This window comes from Camelus bactrianus, chromosome 7, assembly GCF_048773025.1.
Source record: "Camelus bactrianus isolate YW-2024 breed Bactrian camel chromosome 7, ASM4877302v1, whole genome shotgun sequence".
Lineage (NCBI taxonomy): Eukaryota > Metazoa > Chordata > Mammalia > Artiodactyla > Camelidae > Camelus > Camelus bactrianus.
The window spans coordinates 5,658,025-5,679,403 of NC_133545.1; the positions used below are offsets into that span (position 1 = coordinate 5,658,025).

At 48.3% G+C, this 21,379-nt stretch overlaps 1 protein-coding gene across 6 annotated transcripts; it reads right to left on the reverse strand.

Annotated features, from left to right (window-relative positions):
* Positions 1 to 2,041: 2,041 nt before the first annotated feature.
* On the reverse strand, positions 2,042 to 7,567 carry REPIN1 (replication initiator 1). 6 transcript variants are annotated; one of them, XM_074366800.1, is made up of 3 exons: positions 7,128 to 7,567; positions 6,256 to 6,453; positions 2,042 to 4,847 (listed from the first exon to the last, which is right to left on the reverse strand). In XM_074366800.1, the coding sequence occupies exons 2-3, from the start codon at positions 6,410 to 6,412 to the stop codon at positions 3,121 to 3,123; spliced, it is 1,884 nt and encodes a 627-aa protein (XP_074222901.1). In that variant the 5' UTR covers positions 6,413 to 6,453; positions 7,128 to 7,567; the 3' UTR covers positions 2,042 to 3,120. The 6 variants fall into 6 exon arrangements, with proteins under 6 accessions (XP_074222901.1, XP_074222899.1, XP_074222898.1 ...); XM_074366798.1 differs by having other exon boundaries at positions 2,042 to 4,844; positions 6,256 to 6,382; positions 7,128 to 7,291; XM_074366797.1 differs by having other exon boundaries at positions 6,256 to 6,382; positions 7,128 to 7,291.
* Positions 7,568 to 21,379: the final 13,812 nt, after the last annotated feature.

Consider the following 21,379-nt stretch of genomic DNA (forward strand, 5'->3'; position numbering starts at 1 on the left):
TCATCTACAGAAGCATTTGTGAAGGATAAAAACCTACCCAGAGGCCAGACATCACTAGGCCATCAACTCTTTATTTAAAGAGTCTCATCCATTTTATTTTCTAGAGTACCTGGTGGAAGTTAACCAAGACTTCTGGAATTCCAGAACTGTAGTTCCACATCTGCCACCGGCTATGAGTGGGAAAGTCATTTCCACTCTCTGGGCCTCTTTCCTCCTTCTACAGAGTGAAAGACTTCCTCCTGACGGACATTTCATGGCCAAGGGTACTTCAAGGGTAGAAACAATGAAACACATCTGGGATCCTATTTCCATTAAGCGAGAAAAGGGGAGGCTGCATGTGTACGTTTGCAAAGGCACAGGAAAAATGTCTGGACGACCACTCTCAAACTCTACATGGTGCGATGAGAAAAGCCGTGGGGCGGGGGTGAGGGGAGCAGGGGTGAAGTGGGGGAAAAATGGAGAACTTTCACACTGAAAAATAAATCTAAATATGTCTGCATTGTTTAATTTTGACAAAATAATTTAAGACTTTTGTAATTATAGAAGGAAAAAAAAAAAAGCTGGACTCTTCGGCACAGAAGGGCAGCTCCTATCAGAGGGCTGACCCCTCCAATGGCGCAGTCCTTCCTTCATGACTGCTGTCAACATGTGCCAGGCTGAGCAAGGACTTGGGACCCACTAGGCCCCCTGAGGGACTCAGGAAGGAACCATGGACAAGTTTGCTCTGTCCTTGCTTTACTGGCCCCCTCAAGGTCACTTCTGCAGCTTTCCCTGAACTTTGATCCTGTCCTCACCATCTCAGCCCAAAAGCAGTGGTCAGCATAGCACCAGAGAACCCAAGGTCCACCTCCCCACAGGCCAGGCACTTCCTTTATAAACAATGGTTTTTCAAAAAGGACCACTGATCAGTTTCCCTCTCCTTCATCCTTTTCCCCACCCCACACCCAGTCCTAACCCTAGATGCCTGAGGACCTGTCCCTTGTTCCCCACCCATCATCCCCAGACATCTAGCTACTTTCCTGGTCACCCCACAAAAAGCACTGCTCCTCTTCCCTTGAAGCTCCAAGTCCCCTTAAAGAGACATATTCAAGGAAGGCTCTCTTGAGACAATGTTCCCAGGCTCTGAGAGATAACCTGCCATAAACTATGGAGGTTTTGAAGTGGCCCCATAACCCCATAAACTAAAGCTTTGAAGCTGTCAGCTTCCATCCTACACACTTGGAACCCCACCCACCCCTCATCCATCTCTCTCATGATTTGCATACAGGTGTTAAGTCCTCCAAGACTCAGCCCTCTTGAGGGGTAAGATTGTGTCTTATTTTTGTAAATCCCGAGTTTCCATCCCATCAAGCCTGCCACAGGCATTTAATACTTACCTTCACCCAAAGCAGCAGAACCGCGTTCACCCTATAAACCCGCGGTGGTGGTCAAGAGCACGGGTTCCAAATCGAAGACTCCAGGTCTGAATTGCCTCTGGTGATTACCAGTTATACAACCTTGAGCAAATGTTTCCATCTGTTAATAAAAAAGTACCTACTGCACCAGGATTATGTGAGATAATTTAGGTAAACTTCTTTGCAAGGTGCCACTCACATAAACAAATTGTGGTTGCACCAGACTCTGTGCTAGGTGCTGGAGGTCTATGCAAAAATTAGTAAGTCAGGAAAGGGCCTATACCTGTCAAAAATAAGTGATCAAATGTGTATGAAACAACCAGTGCAGGGAAGCAAACATAGTAACCAACATGGGGAAGCGGAGCAGGCCAGCCAGAGGCCCGCAGGACAGAATCAAATCAGACCTTTTCCCCGACAACTGGCCCCTGCAAGGCTGACAACCCCACAGAAGGCTGCACCACTGAAGAGGTAACCCCACTTGCTGAGTGAGCCTGGCCCCAACCTGGGGAAGGAGGGCAGGAAGCAGAAAAGCATGACATGTTGGGCCACTTGGCCTGTTGCCCACCTGTCCCCATCCAAGTAGAGCTGCTGCCCCTCCCTCCACCTCCCCAGCTCCCCAGGACAAAGGAACACTTCTCAGCCACCGGTTCTAAAACCAGATCTTTATTCTCTAGTTTGAAAAGGAGGGTTAAGTGGTTGTGTTTAGTTCCAGAGAACAAGGCCCAACAGTAGAAATTACAGGGAAGCAGACTTCATTCATTATAAGGAAGAATTTCTAACAATTAGAATTACCCTACAATAGAACCAGGGCCTCAGGAGGTGAGGGGACTCCCTATCACCTAAGTGTTCAGGCGGAGGCTGGCTGTCCATACGCTAGAAATGCTGAAAGGGAAACTCACCCTCCTTGCCCATCAGCTGACCTTCCATTGTCAATGGGGCAGTCCTTTCCACAACATGTCGAGTTCTGAAAGGAGTGAAGGAGGGTTGGGGTGTTCAGGCAAAAGCCCTGACATAGGGCGGCTGACAGCCAGGGGATGCTCTAAGCGCTGGGACGGTGGTGGATAAAGCAAGTCAGACCAATGGCAAGATGCCCGGGGTGGGGGTGGGGGGGGGTTGAACTTCAGGGAGGAAAGGAAGCCAAGTACTAACAGCAGACAGGTCTCTCCAAGTCTGGGTGCCTGTGCAGGGGTTGGGGGGGACAGGGTGGGGCAGGTGGGAGCAGCCTGGCTTGGCCTCCCAGTCCTGGAAAAGGTCCAGGTGCTGCCTAACAAGGTTGGCAGGTTCTCCCAGGTGTATCCAGCTGGTCCACTTTTCCTCCCAGGTGCTCATCCACTAAGGACTGTACCACACCTACTTCCAAAAAATGAGCTGAAGGAACTCATATTAAGAGAGAGAGACATTAAGGCGTTACCACCAGAGGAGGAGGGGCTTCCTGTCCACTGGTGGCCCCTCCGGCGGGAGGGCTCTAAGAAGTGGGTAGAGCTGCTATTGCTACTTTTCCAGGGCACAGGACAGTCAGGACCAAACTTTAGCAAACATCAGCTGAAGGCCAGGGTCTCTGCTCTGCAAGTGGGCTTCCTGATGGCGGGGGGGGGGAGACGACCTCCCTCCTTAACAGGGCCCAGCTCACTCCCCTTCTTCCCCTCCCTCACCTACAGCAGCAGCACAGGGCACAGTGTGAATGACGCCCAGGTCCGCCCTCCCTCGGCCCCGTGGCCCCGCCCTCTCAGACATCATGCTTCTTCTGATGGGCCAGGAGCTTCTCCTCGTCGTCAAAGGTCTGGCCGCAGATGGCGCAGCAGAAGGCGCCATCCCGGATGTGGCTCTTGCGGTGGGTGATGAGGTTGGACTTCTGGCTGAAGCTCCGGTCGCAGTCGGGGCAGGCGTAGGGGCGCTCGCCCGTGTGGATGCGCCGGTGGGACACCAGGTTGGACTTCTGGCTGAAGGCTTTGCCGCAGTCGGGGCAGACGTAGGGTTTCTCGCCGGTGTGGATGCGCCGGTGGGCCGCCAGGTAGGGCTTGTGGCGGAAAGCCTTCCCGCAGTCCGGGCAGACGAAGGGCCGCTCGGGCGCGTGGTCACGCCGGTGGGCTGCCAGGTGGCTGCCCTGCGAGAAGCGGCGCCCGCACTCCTCGCAGGCGAAGGGCCGCTCGCCGGAGTGGACCCGGGAGTGCGCCACCAGGTGGGTCTTCTTGCCGAAGTTCTTCCCGCACTCGGCGCAGGTGAAGGGCCGCTCGCCCGTGTGCTGCCGCTGGTGGGCCCGCAGGAAGCGCTCCAGCCGGAAGCTCCGACCACAGTCTTCGCAACTGTAGAGAGAGGGGGGCACTAACACCCGGTCCTGGCGGGGCTCCCCGGGGGCCTCCAGAGGCTCCGGAGCCGGCTCCTGGGCGGTTTTCAGTGGGGCCTCGGAGGTGGGCTCCGATGAAGGCTCCAGAGGGCCGGCGGGAAACTGGGGGCTCCCAAAGCCGGGGGCCCCCTGGGCCGCCCCTTCGGATCGCTTGTGGATCTTGCTGTGAGACAGAAGGTTGGGTTTGTGGCGGAAGCGGCGGCCACACTCGGTGCACGGGTAGGGCTTCTCGCCGGTGTGAATGCGCCGGTGGGAAGTCAGGTAGGGCTTATTGGTGAAGCGCTTCCCGCACTCGGGGCACTGGTGGGGCCGCTCACCCGTGTGCACGCGGCGGTGGGCGATCAGGTTGGGCTTGTGGCGGAAGCGCTTGCCACAGCAGGCACACTGGAAGGGGCGGTCGACAGCGTCTCCGCCTGGCCGGGGGGCGGTCACCGCTGGGCGGCCCCGTGGCCGAGGCCCGAGAGCCTTGGCCGCCGCCTCCTCCAGGGCCTCGGCGACGTGAACCCGCTTGTGAGCAACTAGCTGGTCCCACTGGGCGAAGCTGCGGCCGCAGTTGCCGCAGATGAAAGGCCGGGCCTCAGGGGCAGGGGGGTGGCACCGCCGCAAATGGGCTCGCAGCTGCTTTCTTCGCCAGAAGCGTCTTTCACAGTCGGGACAGGCGATGGGTCGCTTGGCAGCCGAGTGGGCCCGCAGATGCAGAACCAGGGCCACCCAGCCTCGGAAGCTCTGCCCGCAGAGGTGGCAAGCGAAGCCCAGGTCTGGGGTGGCAGCAGCATGGACCTGGCAGTGTAGTGCCAAGAAGGGGGCGTGGCGGAAGCGCCGGCCGCATTCGGCACAGGGCAGAGGCAGCCGGGCCTGGCAGCGGCGGGCATGAAGCCAGAGGGCCACCCAGCCGGTAAAGTGCCTTCGACAGTGGGCACAACGACGGGCCCGCCCTAGGGCCTGGCTGCCTGACTGGGCCACGGAAGAGCCTTTTGACCTCAGCCCTTGGGGCTCCTTCTCCAGGGTCTGGGGTGACTCCTGGGAGGGCCCAGAGAGGAGTCGGGGCTGGGAGGGGCCCATGGCCACGGGGCCCCTGCAGCGGCGTTCCAGCATCGGTTCTTCCTCTGCTGAGGGTGGAAAAGCATGGTCACTCTAGAGATCACATATCCTGCCCCCAGTTCCTCCTCTGCAGACCCCAGGCCCACGAGGAGCTTGCCCTTCTCAACTCATAGAGTCCTGGAATCCAGACGACTCTTCTGTTTCCTCGTATTGCTATATTATTTCAATCTTGGGCTCCTAGAGACCATTTCAAGTATATCTGTCATTAAGCCTTTACTGACCCTGGAAGGAGGAACTCTGACACTTCTTGGAATCCCCCTCAGCCTGTGTCTGGCATGGAGTAAACACTCCAGTAGTGACTGCGCAAACATTCCTGCCTTAGGACTCACCAGAAAACGCAGTCACCTCTCCCCACAGAGCTTTACACCTTCCCAGGTGTTTCCCTGCTGCCCTCTCCTTGTTTCTACCATTTCCTGTTGCCATATCTGAGCTTCACAGCAATTCTGAAGCTGGACCAGAGACATAAAGCTCCCTGTTTGGCAGATGAAGCAACTGTGATTCATAAAAAGGTGATGAGACTTTCCTGAGGGCACAAAGTAAACCAACAGCAAGAACCAAGACCAGGGGACAGGTCTTCTAAACTCCCAGGCCAGTGTTCTCTGATATACCTGGATTTGCCAAGAGATAACAGAAAAGAAATTCCTATAGCTTCTCCTTTCTGTTATCCTCTCCTGAGCTCTAATCTAATCTAATCATGGGAGAGACACTTTGGCCTTCCTAACCTCAGTCTCTCACAGGAGAAGCCTGAAGAGCCAGTGAGAACAGCCTTTCTCGGGAATAGGAAGGGAGCACTGAATGCTACTCCCAGCACGATGCCAGGCCGCTGCCTGTCCAGACTGTGCCCACATTCTGCCCGCCTGCCCTCCTCCACCGCCACACTCGATTAGGACATTGCAGGAAGGAGAGCTCTCCGAATCCAAGAACACCCACAGCCTGCTGCCCTCAGGGGCGATCCCCGGCTCTGCCTCCCTCTGGTGGTAGGGATTACTGGGGCCAGAGAAGGGGAGGAAGAGATTGTAATCTCCTGTCCCCCACCCAGTCCTTCCTCAACCCCTCCAGGGGTTGCCCCACATTCAGCTCTTCCACAGAGCCAGGGAGCACAGATTCCTGCAGGAGAGCCTCCTACACCCACTCTGAGGTGGGGTGGCAGGTAAACTTTTAAGGGACCATCACTGCCTGCTCGCAAGTTCCAGGCACATCCTCGTAAATTCCCCAGAGCGCATCCTCCTCTCCAGGAGCATAGATGTGACTCATTCCTAATGGCCAGACTGAGCACAGGGAAGGCTCCCAGGATATGAGAAGGTGCCCCTTCCCCCACCAGGTGCCTTCCTTCCACCAGGCTGGGGGGGGGGGGGAGGCCTGAGCACTGGGGCCATGGAATGGTTTGAGAACCCAACAAAGAAGGCCAGACTCTACCCTGGAGGCTGTGGAGCTGGAGATGAGGCTTTGTCCAGCTCCTCTTGGGGAGGTTCCCGGGGATACTTCTGCGGCTGGAGCGCCTGCTTCGGCCCACACTCTGGTAGCCCCCAGATGTCAGAGAAAACTGCAGCAGTAAAGACACCCCTACCCCCATGGCAGAGCTCAGACCTCTGACGGTAGAGAGGCCAGCCTTACCTGTGGGGAGGGGAGAGAAAACGCGCATGAGGCTCGGAGCTCCCCTAGGGCAGTCATCTTTGTGTCCTCGCCAGCCACCTCCCCCTCCCCCACCCAAGCCCCACACCCCGCCTCCAAGTGACCTTAATGGATATTGGATTAGCAAATGAACCTGTCCCCTTCACCAAGAAAGCACAGGGCTGCGTTTGGGGGTCACTTCCTCCACTGGTAAGGTCATAGCACGAATTCTCCATGCTGGTGGCCAAAGGCCGGCCTGTGGCAGGAACTCTGGAATCCCTGCTGGCTCCCCTTCCCCCACCCTCCTCCCAACAGGAATTCCAGGCCCGTTTCCCAGGGGGCTGCGCTGGCGAGCGCGTGTGACCAGAACTCGGTCATAATCGCCTGGCGCGTCCTGGGTGGCAAAGGGCCGTGGAGACCCCACACCCCCCTTTTGTATTCGCGCGTGTCCCCATGTCCGCATTCGCGGACACACGGCTCCACGCTCCCCGAGTGGGCCCTTTCGGGTCCCCACGCAGAGCGCAGCTCGCGGAGCCTGTGCGCAGGTGCGCGGGCTCGCCCCCATATTCGGTCCAGCAGTGCTCCCCCCAACCCAGCGCACAGACGGTCACGCGCCCGGCAGGTAGGGCCGCCCCGCCACGGGCTCGCGTGGAACCCCGCACCCTGCCCGGACGAACCTCTCCGGCGGGGAGCGCGGAGGCGCGTGGCGCGTCCATGGGGCTGGAAAGCCGGCGCCGGCAGCCGCGCTCCCCACCCCGCCTCGGCGACAGCAGCAGGTTCGAGTTCACCACTGCCAGGCCCGTGCTCAGCCCCCCCGCCGGTTCCCAGCGCCACGTGACTACAGGAGCTGCCGAGGGTCAGTCCTGGGCTCGGGCCGGCGGCCGCGGCCGGAGGGCGGGGCGGGCAGCGGGGCCGGCCGCGCGGGGTCCCTCTCCCGCCCCCAGCGCCCCCTCGCGGGACGGGGGCGGCCGCCGCGGGCCCGTCTCTGCTACCATGGCGACCACAGCTCGGATTTTTCCGGGACGGGCCGGGCTCAAGTTTCCCGACCCTTTGTCCCAACGGAGGACGCGGGTGCCTGGGAGACCGCGTGGTCAGACTGCGGTCACTCGGCTTGACCGGGCCTCGCTGGCTTCTCAAAAACTCCTAGCTGGCCCGAGCCTTCGAGATGGCGCCCCCATCCCCAGGCCGTCCCCTCCTCTTTTCCGGCCACCTCGACCTTTGGCCGGGCGGCGGAATCTGAATACCGCGGGGGCTGAGCCGCGCCGGCCGTCCACCTGGCCGGGGGCGCGGCCGACCCAAAAGCCTGCCTCTTGGGCTGTTGAGAGGTGGAGAAAGCAAAGGCCCGACCGGGTGAACTTCGAAAAGGGAATAACCCCGCTTCCAGAAACTAGCCGAGCGCAGGCGTTCCGGGCTACCGTGGCCGCGGGGCGCGGGGCGCGGGGCCTGGCCGAGGGGCGGTCCTCGCACCAGGGGCGTTTCGCTCGGAAACGCACTGCAGCGGGTTGGCGAGCGCGGAGGCAGGTGCGAGCCTGCGTCCATGACTCACCGGCTAGCAGGTGGCCTTGGCTTTCCGAAAGAAACACTTCCTGAGTTTTCCAGGCTTGTACAGTTTCACGTAGTTTTATGCTTTTACACACAGGCAACTTTCTAATTATATGGTTATTTTAAAAACACAATCTGTTGCATTAATAGGAAATAAAATACAAAAATTTCTCATTTTTTCTTCCTAGAGTCAATGACATTTAGTATCTTGGTATATGTATCATGAGATATTTTTTTCTATGCATGTTTGACATCATTGGAATAATGCCTTGCAAAGATTATTCTGCTTTTTTCACTAAACAGTATTGTGAATTTTCTACCGTTTATTAGATGTTCTTTTATAACACGATTCGTAAGCACAGCACAAGTGCACATAAATTTTCTACTTCTCTATAACATTATGGATTCATATTTTATCGATATGCCTGATTTTAAAATTCTAGAAGTGGGGAAACTGATGGGTCAAAGGCAAAGTATATTTTTTGAATGTTTTCTAAGCTATCTTCGAGGAGAATTTATTAGTTTTCTTCTGAGAAATGCCCCCGTTTCCATATCCTTGACAACCCAAGCTAGTTTTTCTAATTTAATTTATAGTTGTTATTTCTCATTGTTTTGAATTTTGTTTCTTAAATTACTAGTTGGCTGGCTTGTTTTTTCACATAGTTATTTATTAACCATTTGTATTTTCTCTTTTGAATTTATGTCCCTATGCCCACTTTTCTATTTACCCATTTTTAAAAATTGGGAAATTGACTCCTGGGTATATATCCAAAGGAAATGAAAACACTAATTCAAAAAGATATATGCACCCCAATATTCATATTTACAATAGCCAAGATATGGAAGCAACCTAAGTGTCCATCAACAGACAAATGGATAAAGAAGTTGTGGTGTATACATATGGTGGAATACTACTTAGCCATAAAAGAATGCAATGCTGTTGCCCTTTGCAACACCGTGGATGACACAGAGGATATTATGCTTAGTGAAACAAAGTCAGACAGAGAAAGACAAATACTGTATATTATCAGTTATATGTTGAATTTAAAAAATAAACTAGTGAATATAACAAAAGAGAAACACACATAGACAACAAACTAGTGGTTACCAGTGGTGAGAGGGAATCGGGGAGGGGTAGGGAGTTAAAAGGCACAAGCTACTATGTATAAAATAAATAAGCTAAGGATGTACTACTGTACAGCACAGGGAATATAGCCAATGCTTTATAGTATCTATAGAGTATAATCTGTAAAAATGTTGAATCACTATGCCACACACCTGAAACTAATATAATATTGTAAATCAGCTATACCTCAATTTAAAAAAAGAGTTGGGAAATTGGTTTTATTTCACGTTGTTTGGGGGGCACTCCTTATAAAATAAAAGCTTTTTATGGTTTCTGCCTTTGGTGTTATGTTTAGATAGGCCACATCACCCCCACCCCAAATTAAATTTTATGTCTTTATGATAGAAAATAAGTTTTAATGTCTAATAGTGTAAGTTCTCCCCCTCTACATAAATTCCTTTTTTTTTTTCCTAAAAAATCTTTCTTGGCTAGAAGCACTCATGTGGTCTTCTAAATTAACTTTAGAATTTCTTGTCAACATTTAAAAATTTTCCTTGTCAACATTTAAAAAATCCATTTGAAGAGACTTAAGATTCATGTCCCTCCCTCTACTTATTCAGGCCTTATTTTACCTCTCACAGTCAAGTCTTCTATCTGTAGAATAAATGTATAACACTTATATTTTTCCTCTAATAAAATTCACAAAATATGAAAAAATACCTTTGTAAGTTCACATAGTTTTGAGGTTCAGAAAATGTGGTAGACTGTATATTGTAGCATATATGTCAAGTTTGGTGGTTACAGAAGAATGAATTTTTCTATCAGTGCGATCAGAAGATACTGGAGTTTCCTCCTAAATACTCAATAATTTTTAGGGAGTCCTTATCTTATGTCAGACATAGTGATAAACTCTCCACATACGTATCTCATTTAATCCTTTTAACAATCCTAGGAAACAGACTCTTCTAGTCCTCCTTTTACAGATGAAACAACTGATGAACTGGGATGTTAAAGAATTTGCCCAAGGCCACACAGTTAGATCGTGGCTGATGGGAACCTAGCCCCGCTCTTAAACACTAAAGTTGTATGTCACCAAACGCTGAGGGGGAATCCCTCATAGACTCACAGACTGTCTTCACCTGTCTGTAGTCAGTCTCTCTTAGCAGAAAGGCTCTTCACTTCAACAGGGCCCCAACTCCTGGCTCACTCCCCAGCCCCCACTAAAACAAATGTCCTTTGGCCCAGGCAGGAGTCAGCCACCTGCTGTAACTTCCTCTTAGGCGTAGCCGAAGGAAACTAAGTTGAGTACGACTGTGCCTTCTCTTGGCAGAGAGAAGATGCAAAGGAGTAGGGAAGGATCCCTGAGCCTTTACACCAACCGGAAATCCTATGCCTTGGTATTTGGGACTCACCCCTCAATGTGCCTTAGAGAGGGAGTGGGGAGGGTTGATGCCACAGCCAGCCACATGGCCAAATGGCCAAGCCCGATAGAGACTGTCTCAGCTTTGACATGCTTGCAAGAGAAAGATAGGGCTATGCAGAGTTGGGGACCCACCGGACAGCAAAACCTTGAGAGGGGCCCTGGGAGGATCCACCTTCCCCTCCAGCAGTGCCTGACCCTCCACACGCCCCCACTCCTGGACTAGATGGCCAAGTATGTGGGCTTGCCAGGGGATGAGGGGAACGATGTCTCCAGAAATCCTCTGTGAAGATGGATTCTGAAGCAAACTTGGGTCCACTCACCCACGAGTAGTAAAGCCAATCTACTGGCACTGGGTAAAGTGCAGTGTTCACTGTAAGGCGCTGGACAAGGAGCCCAGGGCAGCTCATGCTCTAAAAGCCCAGACTCCTGGATGAGAATGAGGCATTTATTTTTAAAGGCCAGGTGAGGGAGGGGCGTCGAAGAGTGTGTGATGGGCTCGTGCACAAGTCTCTGATTGGCTGGTGCTGGGGTAACAGGGCGGTGTCACAGGGGTTAACGTTATCCATCCTCAGGCTCCAGTGGGTCTAGGGGCTAAGGGCTCATGGTCATCAACTAGTTAACTTCTTCCACGTGGCGGGGGTTTTAGCATCAGTAGAACAACTCAGGAAATGTGCATCAGATACTGTTATCTAGGTACTTCCGAGAGGAATTAAAGCAGAGGACATGGGAGGAAGGGGTCTATCCCGGGGAGGCATCAGGATCCTGCTCAGTTCCAAAGACACCCAGTAGTGTCTCACAGCAGCCCTGTAGCTACAAAAGGGGAAACTGAATCCACATCTCGCAGATGTACTGTCCAGTCCTCCCCACGGGACTCGCTCATACATTCAACAAATATTTAATCAGCGCCCACCATCTGCCACTGTGCCAGTGGCGGGTCCTGACCGCGAGCCCAACAGAAACAGTACGTGCCGTTTGTCCGCAGTGTGAAAGGATGTTGAGAGGATGTTGGTTTAGCGATGGGAGGATCTCTTGGGTAAGTACTTCCTATGAAATAAAACCAAATGCTTGTTGGTAATTTCTGAACTGAGGACTGTTGAAAAGCTGGAGGAGACCAGGGAGCAGGAGAGAGGAGAGGCAATCTCCACTCCCATGGGACCTACTGGGACTATTGTCAACTCCGGCTTCAGACAGCAGCTGGAAGGCAGATTTGGAAACCCTCACAGAGCTCATTCCCGTAGGTTTGCGGGCAGTCTGGGGAGGAGGCAGGAAGCGCAGACACGCTGACCTTGGTGGAGGCCACCTCTGCAGGGACAGCCTCCCATGGCCACAGTCACTGTAGATGCTCAAACAGCCCTCTGCCCCGGGGACCCCCCTCCCGCCTCCCATCTGAAGACAAAGCCCAAACTGAGGAAGGCCCGACTGTCCAAGGCTGGAGCCTTGGGTGAAAGGAGTCTTGCGAGGTCCTATGGAAACTCGTCAGGAAAAGAGCAAAGTGCTCCTACTTCTGCAGTTCTAGAAATATCCCTAAATGCAGGAAGGGGGCCTGCAGAATGCATGGCAAGGACAGACATTGGAGGAGAAGCCCTAGGTTGAGATCAAATACCATCCCCCAAACTCTGCTGCACTTCGGTTGCACATCTAGTTCCAGGAGTCCCCTTTCTAAGAGAAAGAACATAGTACGTCTAAAGGAAACCAGGTCTCCTGCAGCGAGCACCCGTGCTGGGCACTGACCACATCTTCCCTCTCCCGGCCTCTGCATCCACCTGGCCCTGCAGCTGCCTGCTCTCCCCGCCTCCCCGCCTCCCTTCTGGCCAAGCTGCCTGGAGCCCAGTCTCCCAGACCATTTGATCTGTTTAAACATAGATCAGGTTGCTGACTCCACATTTGGACAACATCGCAAAAGGCTGCCACAAAACACCTCGTCTGACTGCCTGCTGGCCACTCCGCACAGCTGCAAAATCTCGTTCCCACCATACGGCCTTCGGAGTGGCTGTTTTGTCTGCCTGGAAGGCTCTTCCTCCAGCTCTTTATAGGGTTCACTCCTTCACTTCATTCAGATTTGGGTTCAGGTATCCTCTCCTCAAAACGCACTCCCCAGTGAACCTCTCTCCCCTCTGCATCTCCCACCTGTACAAGGTCCCTGTGGCTGCTTCACAAATGAGCACAAATTTGGTGACTTAAGACAGCATGCATTTAATCTCTTACAGTTCTGAATGGCAGAAGTCCAAAAACAGTTTCACTGGGTGGAAATCAAGGTGTGAGCAGGGCAGTGTTCCCTGCAGAGGCTGTAAGGGAGAATCTGTTTCCTTGCTTTCCAGAAGCTGTTTCCAGCTTCTGGAGCTGGGTATTCTGTGGCCCAGGGCCCCTTCCTCCCACAAAGCCAGGTGTAACACCCTGCTTCAGTGATCACGGCTGTCTCTGCTGTAGTCAAATCTCCCTCGGCCTCCCTCATATGAGGACACTTGTGATTACATTTCAGGGCCATCCAGATAATCTGGGAGAGTTGTAAGGCAAGATACAAATTAAAACTGAGAAAAATAAGTTTTATTTCTCCCTGGTGCAAAAAGAGACTCCCCCACCAATCTCCATCACCCCACCACTTCCCTGACAGCATTTTCTTTAGAAAACTTCTAATTGGAAGTTCTTTCTCTGCCCCTTTGAGATGTAGGCAAATCTTTTTAAAAGCTCACTAAGCCTCTTGCCAGCTTTACAACAAAGGACTGTCTTCCTCAAGCACCTAGGAGCCAACTCTTCGAAATGCAAACATCAAGGGAGCAGTAGCCAATGTCCTGGCCCCAGTGGGGGGTGGGAGCCTAGGTGGACAGCGCCGGGCTCCAGGCTGCAAAACTCCTCCTGTCACCAAGATACAAGAAGCGTATTTTTCCTTGGCATAAAGGTAACTAGCTGTCAAGTAAGGGGGGCACCCAAGTCCAGGTGAATTTAGGATGAACTCTCTGTGATAAACAGTGCGGTCCATCCCCCTCCTTGAGGACTGGTTATGCTGGCAAACAGTGCGCAGTGGGGCTGCGTCTGCGCAGTGGGGCTACAAAACAGGATGGAAGTTCTGTCTTTGCAGTCTCTTAGCATGTGGCTGGTAACGCGCATCTCTTTCTGGCTTAATGCTTATTCAATAACAAAACTGTTTTATTCCTCTTCTACCTTTATGTGGAGCCTTTCTGGGTTGGCAGGAGATTTTGTTTTTAATTTTATTTACCCAACATAATCTCCCCATCTCAAAATTTTTCGCTTATCACATCTGCAGTCCCTTTTGCCATGGAAGGTAACATTCACTGGTTCCAGGGATTAGGGCCCGGGCAGGGATTAAGGCCTGGACAGGGATTAGAGCCGTTATTCAACCCACCACCCACTCCCCCCCCACCACCTTCTAAGCTCCCGTCTCAGCTTTATTGCGCTTCCAGCTTTTATCACCTATCCAAAATAACTTGGCTATATATTCACTCAGATGGCTTCTGTCTAGTTACCCATCAATAGAAGCCACACGAAGGCAGGGATTTGACCTTTTTAAACCACCACACAGCCAGCCTCTACAAAGGTGCCAGCCCCTGGCAGGAACCCCTGAGTGATTGTGGACCAGCTGAAAGAGGAAACGTGAGCACTGGGTTCCCCGATGAAGGTGAGACAAGTCTGACAAGACCACAAGGCAGAGCGCCGAGGCAGCGGCCCGAGCTGGTGTCCACTGCTGACCCTCCAACCTCCCCCCTTGGCTACCGCTTATTAAGCAGGCGATGGAGTCGGATGGAAATTTTAGTGAGAGGAAACAAACGCTTTTTCTTACAGAAAAATTCCAATCGGTATGTGAGTGAGGCAAAGAACAAGGAACCTGTGAGAAAACTTCAGCCTGCAGCTCTCCCACTTGACAGCCTCTGATCATAGGTAGCAGTGCCTTGAACGTACTCTTTTATTCTGGAGGGCGGGTGTCCTTTGGGAACCACTGGCTCCGAGGGGGACTGACGTGGCCAGAGTCACACGTTCAGCGGGAGGAGGGCACTCCACGCCCTGGCGACCACGTTTACCACCTCTTGGGGATTTGCTCTCAGGACTACACATTGCCAGGAGAAGCTGCAACAGATCACCTTGGTGTCTCAGCCAAGAGAGAAAGTACTTGACACTCCCTAGAAATCTACATTTTTACCCCTTCAAGGTCAAATCTCATCTCTGTCTTTTTTCTACTCCAGAGGGGCATCAGGCTCCAGCTTCTTCAACTAAACTCAAAAGATGGATTTAGAAGCCAGTGCATATCCGTTCTCGGTTTAAAATCTACTAAAAGCTGAGCTTGATTTTAGAAACACAAGAAAATTCTGAACAGAATCTCTGAAGTGTGCGATTTAGCTGAGGCAGGTGTATTTTCAAGTGTTTGGTTTCCTGTGAGCATCAGGTGCTGTTTGTGAATGCCATCTGTGCTTGTTTACCAAATAACAAAAATGCTGCCTCTAACCTGAGCTCACTCCTACCCAGGCCCCTCTTGAGTAAAACCACTTGGTGAGTTGGAGAAACCAGAGTGTAAACCTGGCTTCAGCGTGGTGCCTTCTGATGGGCTCCAAGACCAAATCTGGGTCACAGTTAAATTTGGTGCCTTGGGAGTTGGCCGGTGAGGTCTCAGATGTTGTCAGAACTGGTTTGCCTTTGCTGTTTTAAAACATGACAAGAGAGCTTCCTCTTAATAGGATTTAAGAAGGTTTCTTTTTAGGGTGTTACTGGAGATTAAAACAATAAAACATGTTTAATTATTACATAGTAACATTCTATTAAATTACTACATTCAACAAATAGTATCCCAGGTAAAACTACTTGTAAAAAGAACACTTGAAGTGTATTTGATTTCATAGTAGCTAAGCTACCCTGGTCGAGAGTCGAGATGCTGCCTGTTCTCTCTGCTTTGTGCTGGTTTCCAGCTGTAACAAACATACATCCGACATACAAAACCATTGCAAACAAAAAGCAACAAAAAATTGCAACAAATTGGCATGATTTAAGGATCACAGGGAGTTTAAAGAAGTTATTAGGGTTAAACCAGGAATCAAAAAGTGATGATAAGCAACCACAAGTATGTAAGAAAAATAATCCCACAGCCTTGTTATTTGAAAAAACGGGGAATTTATTAAGCGCAGAGGAAAGACCCAGCTTGCACTCACTATCCCCATCTAGTGGTAGACCCTTGAGTGAGGTTTAATGAGCCCAGTGGGATCTGTTGGACATTCAGCTTTGGTATTTGCTTTCTCACCGTTTTGAGTTAGGAAAGTATTTTGCACTCATGAAGCTGACCTTTTTAAATGTACTTTATAAAAGTGCAAGTTCCCTTATTAGTTTGCCGAATTTCCTTTAAAGAATAATCATAATGGTACATCACATTAATGTTAAGGTGCATCCATTGATTAGAAGCCAAGTTTCATTTCCCACCACATTAAAACGTTAAAAATGGCATCCTGATTTCTTACCCTTTTTTGGACATAAATGATAAGATTCGTATGTTTATTCTCAAGAAGGTAATTTTTATTTTTTTCAGCTTAGCCTCAGCCACCCCAGCCTTGTTCTTTTGATCACAAAGCACCCGATTGTTGTGTCACAGACAAAAACTTCGCTTTTCAAATAGTCAGGTTGAGTGCATAGCACCAAGTCTTAGGAAAGGATTTCCTGCGCGTGCGCATGCATGTGTGTGTGTGTGTGTGTGTGTGCGTGTGCGTGTGCGTGTGTGTCTTTGGGTGTAAGTTTGCCAGAGCTGCCATAACAAAGTACCACACACTGGGTCCCTTAAACAACAGAGATTTGTTTCTCTCACAGTTCTGGAAGCCAGAAGTTCAAGATCAAGGGCTGGGCAGGGTTGGTTCTTTTAGGCCTCTCCTTGGTCTGTAGGTGACTGTCTTCTCTGTGAGTCTTTACACAGTCTTCTTCTGTGTCCTAATCTCTCCTTATGAGGACACCAGTCATACTGAGTTGGGGCCCATCCATATGACCTCATTTCACCTTAATTACCTCTTTAAAGTCCATCTCTCCAAATATAGTCACATTCTGAGGTACTGGGGGGTTGGGAATTCAACATTTAGATTATATATATATATAGTGCTTTTTCTTCTTAAGTAGCTTATAGATCCTTATTAAACATGGCAGATTGTGCACACATGTTTATCCCTACTCCCTCCTAAAACATCATTAAAACAACAGTAAAGGAATAAAAAGGTATGAATTCACAAGGAAAGAGAAGGTGGGAGAGGAGAAACAGTGGATGGCACACACATGGCACACTTTACAAGATGCTGGGGAAGGAACAGGGGAGGTGACTGAGCAGAACAGAGCTCCTGCAAGGGGCGGGGGACTCAATCCACTGAACAGAAGGCTCTGGATTGAAAGGTACATGGGAGACAGGGATGAAGTTAGGGACATCAGGGGAACATCCTCACCCCTCCTCCACTCCCAGAGACCAGAGGCTTTGCTCTGTGGAGAGGGAATCAGGTGAGGGCAATGACCAAAATGAAACAAGAGGGCAAAGTCAAAGTCCTCATACTAACAATGGCTCTCAGCCTCCTGACCGCACTTGGCGCCCAGAACACAACCAGTTTAGCATTGCCCTTCTTTGGAAAAACTGGATGACTACAAAGAAAAGACCTGCGGACAATACCAATATTGGGAATCATTCAAACAACAACAACAAAAAATCAGGCTTACTACCTGATCACCCTACAACGCAGCCCACCCATTGGCAAGGCCCCAGACCTCCCAAAGAGCTTTTAGCTGGGCATTTGAGGAATGCTTCCCACATGAAAGATCAAAATCACTGAAATAAGGAGCAAATGGAACTTTTTAAAAAGAAATTCTGTAATTCCAGGAAGGTATTTTTAAATAGGAAGGAGCTTTTTCACACCAAAAAAAAAAATGAAATTTTAGTTTAAAAGTTCAATAAAAGGCATAAAAGATAAGGTCAAGAATTATCTCTCACATTACTAATGTCAGAAATGAAAGTGGAGACATTACTACTGATTCTACAGAAATAAAAAGTATTATGAGAGTACCATGAACAATTGTATGCCAACAAATTGGAGAGCTGAGATGAAATGGATAAATTTATAGAAACACAAAACCTACCAAGACTAAATCACAAAGAAATAGAGAGTCTGAATAGAACTATGCCTGGCAAGGAGATGGAGTCAGTAATCAAAACTGTCCTCAAAAGGAAAAGCCCAGGGCCAGACGGGTTCACTGGTGAATGTTATCAAACATTTTTAAAGAAGAATTAATATGAATTCTTCTCAAACTTTTCCAAAATACTGAAGAGAAGGGAACACTTCCTAACTCGTTCTATGAGGCCAGCATTGCTCTGACACCAAAGCCAGAAGAAACTACGAAAAAACTGTAGACCAATATCCCTTCTGAACACTGATGCAAAAGAAAAACCTCAATAAAATATTGGCAAAAAAAATTCAGCAGCATATTAAAAGGATTATACACTATAACCAAGTGGGATTTATTCTTGGAATGCAAAGATAGTTCAACATATGAAAATCCATCAGTGTAATATACCAGGTTAACAGAATGAAGGAAAAAGCCACATGATCATCTCAATTGAAGCAGAAAAGGCATTTGACAAAATTCAATACCCTTTCATGATAAAACCACTCAACAGTCTAGGAATAGAAGGAAACTATCAACTTAATAAAAGCCATATATGAGAAACCCACACTGAACATCATACTCAGTAGCAAAAAACTGAAAGCTTCTCCTTTAAGATCAGAAACAAGGATGTCTGCAGAAGGAACCCTACTTCAAAATGACACCTGCACCCCAATGTTCATAGCAGCCATATTTACAATAGCCAAGACATGGAAACAGCCTAAATGTCCATCAGCAGAAGACTGGATAAAGAAGAGGTGGTATATTTATACAATGGAATACTATTCAGCCATAAAACCCAACAACATAATGCCATTTGCAGCAACATGGATGCTCCGGAGAATGTCATTCTAAGTGAAGTAAGCCAGAGAGAGAAAGAAAAATACCATATGAGATCGCTCACATGTGGAATCTAAAAAAAAAAACAAACATAACACAAATACAAAACAGAAACAGACTCATAGACATAGAATACAAACTTGTGGTTGCCAAGGGGGTGAGGGGGGTGGGAAGGGATAGATTGGGATTTCAAAACGTAGAATAGATAAATAAGATTATACTGTATAGCACAGGGAAATATATACAAGATCTTATGGTAGCTCACAGAGAAAAAAATGTGACAATGAATACATATATGTTCATGTATAATTGAAAAATTGTGCTCTACACTGGAATTCGACACAACACTGTAAAATTATTATAAATCAATAAAAAATGTTAAGAAAAAAGAAAGAAACAAGGATGTCTGCTTTTACTTCTATTCAACAAAGTCCTGGAAGTTCCAGCCAGAGCAGTGGGGCAAGAAAAATAAATTACAAGGGGGAAGGTATAGCTCAAGTGGTAGAGCCTTTGTTTAGTATGCACGGGGTCCTGGGTTCGATCCCCAGTACCTCCTCTAAAAATTAAATAAATAAATAAATAAATAAATAAACAAACAAACAAACCTAATTATCTGTCCCTGCAAAAGGAAAGAAAGAAAAATAAATTACAGACATCCAAGTTGGAAAGGAAGAAGTAAAATTATCTCTGCAGTTCATATGACCTTATACATAGAAAACCCTCAATATTCCAAAAAAATCTGTCGGAATTAAGAAATAAATTCAGCAAAGTAGCAAGATACAAAGTCAACACATAAAAATCAATTGCATTTCTACACACTAACAATGAATAATCTGAAAAGGAAATTACTGTAAATTACAATTACAACAGCATCCAAAAGAATAATATACTTAGGAATTAACTTAAGCAAGGGAGGTGAAAGACTCATACAGTGAAGACTATAAAGCATTGCTGAAAGAAATTAAAGAAGATACAAAAAATGGGAACACATCCCATGTTCATGAATTTGGAAGACTCACTATTGTTAAACTGTTAAATACTACCCTAAGTGATCTACAGATTCAATACAACCCCTATCAAAATCCCAAAGACACTTTTTGCAGAAATAAAAATTAATATGGAATCTCAGGAGACCCCAGATAGCCAAAACAATTCTGAAATAGAAGAACAAACCTGGAGGACTCCCTGATTTCAAAACTTACTACAAACTTGGCAATCAAAACAGTACAGGCATAAAGTCAGACATACATGCCAATGGAATAGGATAGAGAGCCCAAAAATAAATCTTTGTCAAGTGACTTTTGACAGTGGTACCAAGACTACTCAATGGGGAAAGACATTCTTTTCCACTAATGGTTCTGGGAAGACAGGATATTCCCATGCAAAAGAATGAAGCTGGAGCCTTACCTAATATCATAAACGAAAATTAACTCAAAATGGATTAATGACCTAAACATAAGAGCTAAAACTATAAAATTTTTAGAAAAAAACCGTAGGGGAAAATTTCATTACACGGGATTTGGCAATGACTTCTTGAATATGACACCAAAGGCTCAGGCAAAAACAACAACAACAAAATAAATAGATAAACTGAACTTCATCAAAATTAAAAACTGGTGCATCAAAGAATACTATGAACAGAGTGAAAAAGCAACCCACAGAATGGGAGAAGTATTTGAAAATCATATATCTGATAAGGGATTAACATCCAGAATGTATAAAGAACTCCTACCACTCAGCAGCAAATAAACAAACAAATTGAAATATGGTCAACCCGCTTGGATTGTCATTTCTCCAAAGAAGATGCACAAATGGCTAAGTACATGAGAGATGCCCAACATCATTCATCATTAGGGAACATGCAAATCAAAACCACAAGGAGATACTATCTTATACCTATTAGCTTGACTGTTATCCAAAAAATAAACAGAAAATAAAGCATTGGCAGGGACTTGGAAAACTGGAGTCCTTGTGCATTGATGGTGGGAATGTAAAATGGTGCAGCCACTGTGGAGAATGGTGTGATGATTCCTCATAAATTAAACAGAGAATTGCCATATGACCCAGTAATTCCATTCTGGATATATATTCACGGGAAGTGAAAGTACGATCTCAATAGAATGTTGTAGACTCATATTCACAGCAGCATTATTCACAATAGTCAAAAGGCGGAAATAACCCAGATGTCTATCATCAGAATGGATGAACAAAATGTGTCACAAGCATACAATGGAATATTATTCAGCCTTAAAAAGGAAGGGAATTCTGACACATGCTGCAATATAGATGAACCTTAAAGACATTAGGCCAAGTGAAATATGCCAGGCACAAAAGAATAAATATTGTATGATGCCGCTTACAGGAGGCCCCTAGAATAGCCAAATTCATAGAGACAGAAAGTAGAGTGTTGATAACCAGGGGCTTGAGAAGGGATGGAAATGGGGAGTCAGTGTTTAATAGGTACAGAGTTTCAGTTTGGGATAATGAAAACGTTCTGGAGGTGGGTAGTGGTCATGGTTACACAACAATGTGTTTTCCCTTCTAGAAATAGTCCATGAATTTATGAACATATATAGATACACATCATTCTTAATTAGCACTTGCCACCTGACCAGTGCGACTAGGGTATGGAATAAAACAAGAGACTGGTGTTTACCACGTGGCTTCATCCCACTGAATGCTGCACATTGAAGATACTTGTGCTCACTTTTCTGAATGGACTCTCTGCAAGAGAGTGACGCAGCTGTTAAAATCGTTATGTATTTAAGTGCAAATGCTCTGAAACATCCCCAGTTTATAGGACTGTTGAAAGAACTAGAAGGCAATGCATTTAATAATCTTTTCTCTGCCAACATTCAGTGGTTGTATTGTGGAAGGGTTTTACTAAGGTTTACTGTATTGTTAACTCCAAGATTTTCTGGAAACAAAAAGAATAT

Bases quoted from the DNA above. Each gene is read 5' to 3' on its own strand.
- REPIN1 (XM_074366797.1), bottom strand. From the start codon at position 7,166: ATGGACGCGCCACGCGCCTCCGCGCTCCCCGCCGGAGAG. The intron at 6,383-7,127 runs GTTCGTCCGGGC...TTACTGCTGCAG, and splicing joins CCGCGCTCCCCGCCGGAGAG to TTTTCTCTGACATCTGGGGG. The intron at 4,848-6,255 runs GTAGAGTCTGGC...TTCCACCCTCAG, and splicing joins CCAGCTCCACAGCCTCCAGG to CAGAGGAAGAACCGATGCTG.